Source organism: Enoplosus armatus, chromosome 7, assembly GCF_043641665.1.
Source record: "Enoplosus armatus isolate fEnoArm2 chromosome 7, fEnoArm2.hap1, whole genome shotgun sequence".
NCBI lineage: Eukaryota > Metazoa > Chordata > Actinopteri > Centrarchiformes > Enoplosidae > Enoplosus > Enoplosus armatus.
Genome location: NC_092186.1, coordinates 15,943,309 through 15,954,815, shown reverse-complemented (window position 1 = coordinate 15,954,815; position 11,507 = coordinate 15,943,309). Strand labels below are relative to the sequence as shown.

General features: G+C 41.0%; 1 protein-coding gene across 1 annotated transcript in view; it reads left to right on the top strand.

Moving 5' to 3' along the window:
- Positions 1-7,510: 7,510 nt before the first annotated feature.
- Positions 7,511-11,507, top strand: part of adgrl2a (adhesion G protein-coupled receptor L2a) — a 72,583-nt gene continuing 68,586 nt past the window's right edge. Inside the window, exon 1 of the mRNA XM_070908621.1 lies at positions 7,511-7,586. Coding sequence (XP_070764722.1) covers positions 7,511-7,586 — 76 coding nt within the window. The remainder of the gene's footprint in view (positions 7,587-11,507) is intronic.

Here is an 11,507-nt window from a genome sequence, read left to right as displayed (position 1 = left end):
AAAAATGTATGACGCGTGCTTAAGTGCAATGGTGGGGTGAATCCAGGTAAAAGCTCTTTTTAAGCCATTTTTAAATATACCAGTCACAGAGGAGGCGATGTAGCTCCACAAGCAAAGCAAACAAGACAATTGAGATGTGGATTGAGCAAAATGGGCTATGACTCAATATCAGGATTGTACATTTCGTGTAGCCAAGGATTTACTTAATGACACATTTTTCATTCAAGGTGGAGTTAACCCCCCCCCCCCCCCCGTTTTTTGGTCCCAAAGGTAATTGCCCTCTTTCTCTTTTGTTTCTCATCGCTTAAATGAGTAAAGACACAGATAAATGGCGTATTTTCCTACGTGCTCCACTTCCATTTTAAATGTCTCTCACAAGTCATCTTCTCCATTACCTTCGTCATGTTTTGTGTTGCTGCCCACTACCTTAAAAATTAATCATCCTGTTTAATAACGCCTCACGATCACAGTGCATTATTGATGGCGAGGTCCTTAATAGGAGGATGGTGCAGGGTTTTTAACCATTCAGCGGCTCATTTTGAAGGGGGAGGTAGGAGGGTCACAAAAGCTGCTTACTGGTGCATATCTGAGTAAATACAGCACATTATTATCATAGACTAAAACCAGGCCCTGTGCACCCAAAAAAGTCATTTTTCTGCAAACAAACATGTCGAGTTAGATGAGTGGCAACACAAACAATAAATAAGTTACACAAGCTGCCAAACTCAATAACAGTTTTTCAGTGGATTTGACCCCAGTGAGCAAATCTCTGACCTCAACTGTTTATTTGTTCACTGTAGTTCACTTTCAAGCATGCAAGCAACATGAATGACTCAAACACTCTTTACCTGACACTCACAATAGCTGTGTGTTGCTGTGATTGTGCAGTTGTTCGTGTTTTTTGTCCATGCTTGACTTTGCCCCGCCACAGTGCATTGTATTATTTTTGCATGAACGCAACAATGATTGTACTCATGCTTAAATTGAGAAGATGAGTTTGGGAGAGTGTTTTGGCCAACTGCCGAGCTCAGTTTGTGTAATCCTTGATTTGTTTTGACTAATTTAGCCATGGCAAACTGGATCACACAACAAATGTTTCTTTTATGGTGTCCTAATGTGCTCTCCGAGCAACAACCCTGCAAAGTATTTATGTGCACATACTAATTGGATTGAGTTTCAGGACAGGGCAGTATACACTACATATTGCATTCACTCTGTGTATTCCAAGGTGAATCATGCCGTGTCAAGGACTTATTGGACTTGATTGGCAGGTACTATCACCATGAGATGCCCATATAATGGCAGGTCTCCCATTCCTGACCTTCCTATTTATCTTGCTGTATTAATGTCAGCCTATTAATTCCTAAGCGGAGGAACATTTGGCAAAGACACCGTTTAACGGCCCTGGCTGAATCATTCTTATCTCAACAGACCTGAAAGGAATAGTTTTGTGCTATCAGCAAGTGGAAATGACATTTTGAAATTTCATTTGAGATAATCCACTTCACTTTCCAGTAAAACATCAAAATTACAACTAAAAATGTATGGAACCTGTATTAAAACTTTGTTACCGTGGCAAATCATCTGGCTATAATCCATGTGGACAGACAGGTGTAGGAATCTTTCAGCACTAATAGGATTTTTGTTGCATTGCTAAAGTGATTATGAGGCTATGGATTTAATATATATTCAGGCAGAGGGCAATGTAGCACTCTGCGCCTCGGGATACAGTTGAAAATAAACACGTGAGACCAATAAAAAAACATATTATATGTTTTAAATTAGGGGGACTTCACTGATAAAAAAACAACAACACATTATATGTTTTAAATTAGGGGTAATTCATGAGAAACATGAGTTTCTCATATTGAAAACTATACCTGAAATGGATATTTTCCCATCTCATGAATTGTTTTTTTTTGTCTCTGTAAATGTATTGATGAGTTGCAGTGTTCCAGGGTTTGGCGCATGATTGCTTTATTTAGTAGCCATATGTCCTGACCAGTGGGGAGTACTCTAATCGATTAATTGAGTGGCTCATAAAAATGATCAATGGTGCAAACAGTAAGAGCAATGAGCATGACAAGCACCACGCTTATGTCACACGCTGCGGCTCTCTCTTGCTACTATGTTTTCTGTGAGTGTGGCTTGCATAAGAGCTCGGTAATGATTCATTTAATCCAAACATTCTGATTCAGATTCAAAAGCAATTGTTTTTATGTACACTCAGAAGATGAAATGGGTTACGTAACGCCTGAAAATGGTAACTACAAGGGATGTGAAAAAAATAGCCATCCTAATCAGACATCTCTGGCTATAATAGGCTTGAAATATCAGAGATATTATTTTTTGCTAACAATGTTCTGATATAATGTTATATAACAGCTTTAACGGAGAAACCTCCAACCAGAAAACCCCTCATGCTTTGCATTGTTTTCCCTCCTTTATCTCCCACATCACCCCACCCCCTCCACCCTCCACCCAGTCTCCCCCCGAAAGTAGCCGAGCCTTCCTGCTGCGCAGCATGCGTGTTTGACCTGGTATTTCACTGGCTGAGCTCCTGTCAGGGTCAGGGCCTGCGTTTGGGGCACCAGCAGTCACACAGTGTTTGGTTGGGTGTCATTCAGCTCCTCTGGCACTCTGCTGCTCTCAATCATTCCCTCAGCAGAGGGGTCAGCGTCTGATTCCTCTCTGCCCCATATCTCTAACTCAGTGGGGCTCCAGACTCATCCGATCACCAGCCCAATCTCTCCCCTCTGGAGTGCGAATTTTCTGATTTACGCTTGCAAATTGTACATCTTCAGCAGTGTCAAAGCAGGAACACAATCTCTTTTGGGAATATATTTCCTCCACAGCTGAGGCTGAGTGTTCTGTGACTGAGCCCTGTGTCCCCAGGTATTTCAGTTTTCCCCTCAAAGTGGGGAAGAGAAACAGAGATAAGAGGAGTCTTATAGTACGTATGAATTCATGTATGAGGATGCAGTTGGGAAAACCCAACAGAAACCAAATGTGTTCCCCTCATTCAACATGTGGTGGTCTGTTGGTTGTGATTTACATTTCAGTGAATCTCCGGCCCCATGTTTCCCTTCCTTTGCATCCCTGTGATGTTCCGTGACAATTAACATCCCAACTCTTTCTTGAGGTTTGTTGAAAGCTCAGGGGCTAATTCAAGGGTCAAGCAAGACTTGCAAGCTGTCAATCTTTTATTGTAACTCTAGCCCCCCTTCCCCCACTCAGGTTCTTTATTCTGGGCCCCCCCCCCCCCTCCATTCTCCCAGACCTCTTTTATTGAATGGCCCAACTCTTCTTCTATTCTCCTGTGGCCCTCTAACAGCTAGAGAGGGACAACCAGGAGCTTTGTCTAAGGAGGCCGGCATTCTTTCACATCTGCCTCTTGTTTTCAGACCCCCGCTTCATTCAAATTTCAAACTGTCCTTTTCAATCAACCCTCCTCCCCTCCCTTCTAATAACCCCCTTCCTCCCAGTTACTAAGCCTTTTCTCTTTTTTTCTTAAGAAGGCCAACTGAGCTTCTGCAATTTGAAATTTTGTCACTCGATTATAAAGCATTCTGTTGTGTTGTGAATATATCAAGCACACATATGTCTGAAGCCTCTGGGCCAACGCCCCTGTGGCTTCTCCATTTCTCAGAGTACTTAAACATCTGTCTGCAATGACTTCATATTTAGCCAAAACAGTGTGATGCCTGTTGACATTTTAGCAATCTGTGCTTAACAATCACGGAAATTGCCTTGATCGTGTGTCTCGTGCATTAGAAGCAGCCATGTTGATGATGATGCTCTTCATCATCTGCCCCCCCCCAAGTATAAACTCCAAACCCCAGTCCCCGCAGCACATTGTTGCAGATGCTAAAACCTGTTCAGAGATCTCGCCCACATCGAGGGCTATTTGAAAAAACAGTCAAGGTATGAACACCGTCGGTTTCTGTTTCAAGGCGGAGAGAGAAAAGGAACCCCCAGCTGAGAGGGGAGACCTCAGCACGTTTAATGAGGAGAACGGCAGTCAAGCAGTCTCCCTCCAAGTCTGCGCCTTTGGTGTCTCAGCATGTTAAACACTCACAGCATGATACAAAATATATTAAAGTATAGGACTGTTATCATCGATTTACAGAACACCCATCCCCATGTACTAGGGATCTACATTCTGCATTTTTTCTTCGTGGCAGGGGGTCTCGACTGCCTCGGAGGCAACACTGTTTAAAGGCATTTTGTCTTTGTCTTCATATTCTGACACAGGAGGTCTGTTGAGCATGCGGCCTCTTTTTTTCACACTAAGCAATGATGACAGGGGAGCAAGAATAATCATATTGATTCAACACTGTTATCTCAGGCTGAGACTTATAATAGTTTGTTTACATATGTAAACACAAGCACCCGCAGCCACCAAAGAGACACAAATATACTGAACTGCACGCTTTTAACCTGTTCCAGATGTAATTATTGTTGTACTGCGATATAGCGTAATTCATTTGCAAAAGTGAGGAATATAAAACTGCTTTGAGCTAATAGTTTGGGGGTTAAGGAGCCCATGTGATTTGACTTTTAAGCATTCTCCAGATAGATCTAAACAAGTTTTGGGTAAGGCGCTTAATCCACTACATTAATCTCAACTGTGATGAGAAAGCCAGTGTGTTTACGTAAACTCAAATAATTCAATTACAACCAGAGTAAGGCAATACACCAATTAATGCAACTGTCATGTAAAAACCTTAACCGGGTTATCTTACTTGCGTCAAGGCCGTAAGCCGAGTAGGCATAGCATCAGTCTTTGAAATTGCACTTGGCACGTAGATCCCATGGTGTCTGCGTTTGGATTCTGCGCACGCACCACCGAGGTCACAGAGTGAACCAAATGCATAGTGAGACTATATTTGATAAAAGAATGACAAGGCTCGGGATGGTGGGAAAATAAAACTCATTTTTTTGAGTGACAGTGAAACGAATTTAATGCTACAACTAAGACCTCAAGTGATAGCGCCTGTGTGACTCTCCTCCGTAAGATCTGATGTGGAAAACAATTATCACTGAAGATGTCTCTCTCGTTTTCCCATTATATTACTATTTCCTGTTGGGCTGTATATACATTTATATATCAAACAACTTGTGTAAACACCTCAGTCAAACTGTAATTTACTAATCTAGTAAATTATTCTGTGCATGACAATACAACGATTGATGGGATTATAATCACATGTAAATGTGTGTGTGATCTAAGTATTGTCTGTCTCACTAAGTGGACAAAACAGCTAAGACTTTGTGTGCCCGGATGAAGATCCATAAGCCTATATGCTCACTATACAGCTTTATTGTGGAGGCAATCTGCTTAAAGCATTGTTATACTGTTCGGACCTCGAGTGTAGGCTGATTATTTGCAACCACTTGCCTGATAAATTTAATTGGTTCCACATGCACTGATCAGCTAAAAGACAGGGGTTAGGGTTTTGGTGGAATCCAATATGTTTGATCTCTGTGATCAACTTTCATTTGTCGAGTCTCATGACTGCATATTATTCCATTGGAACTAAATACACTGTGGCGGCGTGTGCTCAGCTCCTGTTAACCTCTTTTAAATGGCTCTAAAATTAGAGGTCTCAGGTGAGGCGTAATGTCATACTAGATGAGCTGATTATGGCAGGCTTAATTATAACTTTGTTGGTTAATGTGTGCGCTCCGCATGTTTTCTCGGTGATGAATTATTACACTGTCTGAGAACTCAGACAAAATAGATCAAAGACTCTTCAGGCCGCGGATATTCTCCAGTGTGGAGGAGCCAGCCGAAGCTGATTTGTGCAGCTCTGACTGTACATCACAAACAAAATTCCTCACCGTCTTTTCAGTTGAGTTCTGTTGTTAGCTGCTAGTATGATGGATAACATTCAGTCCCTTGAATCTTAACAAACAATTGCTGGCTGTAGACACAGAAAAAAAAATGGAATGTTGTTTTTGAATGTGCTAAAAAAGAAGCCAAAAAAAACAGTTTCTAATGGGCTCCTATGTGCCTTGTTGCCAGAGTGATGCCATATCCCATGGCGTATGTGCTAATGGTTCATGGGAGTGAGAGGACTGAGCTTAGCCGAGCAGTGTAAACACACAGACAAAAGGGAGCCGTTAGTAGTGTGAAACGCATGCCTAGGCGCGCAGGTAGGCATTAGGTTTCACCCTACACAAGCTCCAGCTCTGTATCCATGACAGGGAGGAGGCCATTTGCTTTTGTAGCGAAAGAGAGCAAAAACAAACATTCAAACAGACTGGTACTAAAGGGACAGGTATGGATGAGGTGGGGAGAGAGGAATTCTGGTCTGGAAGAGATGTAAGGGGGGGGGGGGGGGGGGGGTTGGAGAGATAAGGTGGTTTGTGGTCACTCACAACAGAGAGAAGTGACCATTTGTTTGGTAGTGTTTCTTTGTTTGTTTGTTTGGCTAGGGCGCCGGGGAGGAAAGGGCCTGAAAATATCAGTCAAATAGAAGCACTGTTGCTTTTAAACCTCTGCCTAAGTAGAAGTGAAAATGCCTTTAGTAGGAAAGTGTACTTGAATAACACTATAAGGCAGGTAATTTAAAATGTCCTTGAGTAAATGCGACTGAGCTTCCTACATTGTTACACACAATCTTTTCCACATGTTGTAAAATATGTGATGCTAGATGTTTAATTGGCCTTGTGAAAAAATGTGATGTTAAAATAACATCAGCATTTGACCAAACAAGATGATTTTTTCTGATGATTTAGACTTTTGATGCCAAGTCAGTTTACAGTTGGCCAGTTCCTGATGCAAATCTTCTGTAGAGTCGGCAGAATTTTTATTCTGATTTGGGCTTAAATTTATTGTTCCACAATAACATGAATTTTGGAAATGTGCTGCTATCAATCAACATTGCTTTAGCATGCCTACTGATATGTCCCTCTGTGATAAAAAGTGGGAAAGTAAAAATCTTACATAATTTAAAGATTTGAAAATGCTCAGAAAGGTTCTTTGCAATGGGTACAGAAAATACAATTTGACACAGTTCTGATAAGGTTAGTATCACTTGCTAAAGGTCCCGAGGAGATGGACAGGGTGGGCCTTATCTGTTTGATGACAGCGCTGGTCCCACCCCGCTCCCCCCTGCCTGCCAGTGAAATGGTTAGCATTCAGCAACCATTAAGAGATTTCCCTTCTCAGGATTATTGACCTTCTGGGCTTATTTTAGCGGCTTGTGTGGGTTTGTAGCATTTCACAGCTTAAGGTTTGTCACATTTCTGCAATGGAATGTAAATGCAGCATCAAGTGCCTTGTGATAAGAGTGTGACAGGTTGAATTCCTCTGTAAAATCACACAGGGACAGAGCTCGCACGTGCAATAAATTTCATCCCTGAACTGAACGTCTCTCTCGTTCTGCTCCACAGGTGAGAGGATCAACGATGAGCATCTCTGAGACCGGTTGGCTTGGACTTCTTTAATCAGAACCTTTTAGTCACAACACAAACCTGCCACAAACCATCGACACCAGGCGCCATGGCATGCTCCCTGTGGAAACTGCACACCTTCTGCTGGTTTCTCATCACGCTAGCCCAAGTACACTCCACAGAGGGTAAGTACATGAAACGGTTGTTTTTGTCTTCTCTATAAACGTACTGATTTGTTCTCATGCTTGTATTTTTTATAGCATCTTTTGAATGAGTATAGTTTCAGGCTCAATGGCAGCCAGGGCCAGAAAATATTTTTTTTTGCTATTGTCTTATTTAGGGACATAACGTGAACAGTGAAATTGTGACTCAAGCCAAAGCTGCTCCTTTGAGTGCAGGCGGTGCTTGTGTAAGTAATGCAGCTCTGAGGACAGTGGGCACAGGCGGATGGGGGATAATCTTGAGTGGTTTCATTAGTTGGTAAATTGTGATTTGTCTGAGATTTTCTGCTTGAAAGCGCCAGTTGTTCCCAGTGGCATCAGAGCTGGATCCATTTGTAAATTCCTCGCTAAAATGTTCTGTCTCATGGCAGGCACACACAGATTTCACACCTCGAAAAATATAAAGCCTGAATGTGTTTTAATCATAGTGCATTTAGCTTTGATGAAATCACTCTCAGCTGTATTATAATTATAAGATTTATGCATCCAAACCATATCTCATAAACTGTATCCTTAACATGTTAGCGTTTAATCACAAGAATAGAGGTGCATTACTTTAGACGTTTGATGATTGGATTTAGAATAAACCAATGTTGGCATCTTTTCAGTGCGATAAATCAGAAGAGCCTTTACAGATTTGGTCCGTTGGTGCCAACTGTTGAAGCTCCAGCCAACTGTTCACTATACCTGCTTTATTGATTTTTAAAAACACTCAATAATGTAGGATTATTGATTCAAGTTTGGAAGGTAATGACTTCTCAAGAAGCTTAATTTACACTGTAGCAAGTCACACTGCCAGTTATATGTTACCATATGTGTTTCTCAAGTATGCATCTGGTTTGGATTTGATCTTTCATACAAGAAGTGTGGAAATTTGAGGAGTATGAGGTCTCTATGGGGTTCAGTGGATTAATGAAACACAGAAAGTCACAGAAATCTGTTAAAAGTGGCTGTACATAATCATATGTATTCCATATATGTCGGCACTCTGACATATCGTTTTCCTCATGCAAAGATAAGAGTTTGCAATTTCAAGGCCAAGGTATATATAAGTAAACCTATTAAGGGAGCTGGAAAGATAGTCGCCACCCTGTGAGTTTCTGTCCCCGTTGACCTCGCCTCTGGTTTCACCCGGCACGCCATAGAACTGTGTTTGAAAGGTGGGAAGCCAGTGAGGGACCTTGACACTACACTACACTACTAACTCCTAATGGCTGGTCAGGGTGCATCTGCCAAAGGGGATGCGATAGGGTGATTAGGGTTAGAGACTCCTTGCTAACAGGTGACTCCATGTCATTCTGATGTGACACATCATGTAAACACTCCCCAGGCAAACAGAGGGAGTAAGCAGTGACTTCACTACACGAGGAAGTGCTTATTCCAAATCAGGGGAAAGAAGGACTAACAACAAAAGAAACCATTTATTGATGACATTTGTCGTTCACCTTTTCCTCTTGTTGGTTCCCCTCCGCCCTCACATCCTTCCCATTTCCCATCTCAGCCGCAGAGATCAGCCCAGAAACAGTTCATTACGAACAGTATCCCCAAGTAAACATGCTTCATTAAACTGCGCCAACCCCTAATATCTTTTTAATGCATTTTTATAATTGAATTAAATGGGATAGTGGAATGCTGTAAATAGTTTAAAGTTAGTTTTTATTTCCTTGTTTTTTTGCGTGTGAAGGAAGAGAGACACACAGCCAAGATTGAAACTGTAGCTGTGGGGGATTGTTCCTGTCTGACCCCTTCCTATACAATACATGTCTCATCTTCCACATTTGACTCCATCGGTTGGACTTGTGTCGACGAGTATACATGTCTGTGATCTGTATTTGCTCAGCTGACTCACTGCCATTCGAAGCCTTTCATCTCCCATTTTCCTTATTTTCCTCAGATCTTAACTCTGAAAAATTGCTTGTATGCATCCACAACCCCGTCAGTGACATTAGTTTCTGAAATTGATTTGGCTTATTATTTTAATTATGCTATATATATATATATATATATATATATATATAGCACAGTGTAATACATATCAAAGGAACCCTGGGGCCTGGAGTTTGTGAACCTAATGATATGGATGTGGAATTAATCATCTTATTCTCTACTGTTTTACTAGGGCCAGCACAAAAAAAAAACTAGCTCTTTTTTTCCCCGTCCCTTTTATGAACGGCTACTCTTTAAATGCAGTATTGTTTATAGTCAAGGTACAACTGTTAAAGCTATGACAATTATTTTGTTAATGCAGGTAGTTTTATATACTGTGATTGTTTGACAATCCTGGAACATAAATTTGAGCCAGTGCTCTTGCAGTTTGTGCATACTCCTACAAACGCCCCAGGGCCTTGTTGTGACACAGATACTGTAATCAATATCAATATCAGTATCGGCATAATGATATGAGACTACATATCATCTGGGATTTTGGTTATAACATAGAACTCAAACATTTCATTACAGTTATAAAAGGTTATCACGTGTAAATTCTACAATTTGGCCTCAATTTAATTAAAGATGCACCAATTTTACGCATCAAGTTTTCAAGTTTAGTTTACTTATCACCAGGAGTACCACTCAGCCTGTTAGAACAGTTGTATCATGTCTTCTGTGGCTCTGGAGGGAGATTTCCGAAGTCTGAAAAAATAACCCCTGATGATGCCGGCTTGGGCTTGAGACTTCCCTTTTCTTGAGGCTCTTTTCTTGACAGTATTTTTAACAAAAAGTCTGCATTACAAACTCCGTGTGTGGAGTTTGAAAGACAGGTATTTATCAGGCAAGGAGAGGTTACTGAGTTGCATTAGGGAAAGGGAACCCATTTTTTTGGCGTTTGGGGACTAAAAGACGGGATATCTTGGTGTCTGCTGCATCAGTTTTAACTTTTTTTTCATTTGTGTCTCACAAACTTCTCAGATTTTGTGAAATACTGAATTGAAAGCACCATTGGTTGAATTTTAAAGTCAAAAATAGTGTCATAATGGATTTATTCAATATTTTCCAGCTTTGTAAAGGGCTCATTGTATGTCAAAGTAATGAGCTTGGTTTATATTCAATACCCCGAGACAAGATTTATTTATTGAGTCGTTTTTAACACAGATGACTAAGGCAGGTGAGTTAGGTCAGGAAGGAACAGACATCTCTAATCAGCATGCTTTACTCTGACCTGCTTTGATATTGTTTTGCATCAACACCAGTTTGCCCTCTGGCATTCACAGTGATCTTCTTTAAAGCAGCAGGTTTATTTCCTTTTTATCCTACTGGTGTCCTCTGTGGATGTCACCATAGCAACCCACCAGAAATGAGGTGAAGGTGTTATTTATGAAGTAATAATGTTTTTTTGTAAAATGTAAAAAAAAAAAAAAAAAAACGATGGTGATTTCCCCTGCAACACATGGTTAAATCGGCTCACATGTCTTCCAAAATAATTTAGTCAAGTCTGGTGGGGTTGAAAGGATTTGTCAGTATCAGCGACAGAATAACAATTCACACCAAGCTCAGCCACACGCTCTCTTCAAAGGCTTTCCAGAAGATTGTTAGAATTACGGTGAGACAGAATTAGAGAGCAGAGCAAGGATTCTGTGTCAAGAGGTAGGGAGGGTGAAGTTTGCAACATGCCAGACAGAGTGCCAAGAATATATGAGGAGAAAATGTGTCTGTTTCTCTGGTATTTGTCTTGACACATCTCACTTTATTGTGATCAACTTTACTGTCATGAAATGATCAGTGATCAGAAAAATATGACCAACTGATAAATAAAATCACTGTATTGACATAGAGGATGCTTTTTAGGATTTGTGATTCGTCTTCATCTTGTAGCATGGCTGGCTTTATAGTCTGCTAACTTTACCATACGCAAAAGACCACATTCTAGAGAAATATGATCATTTT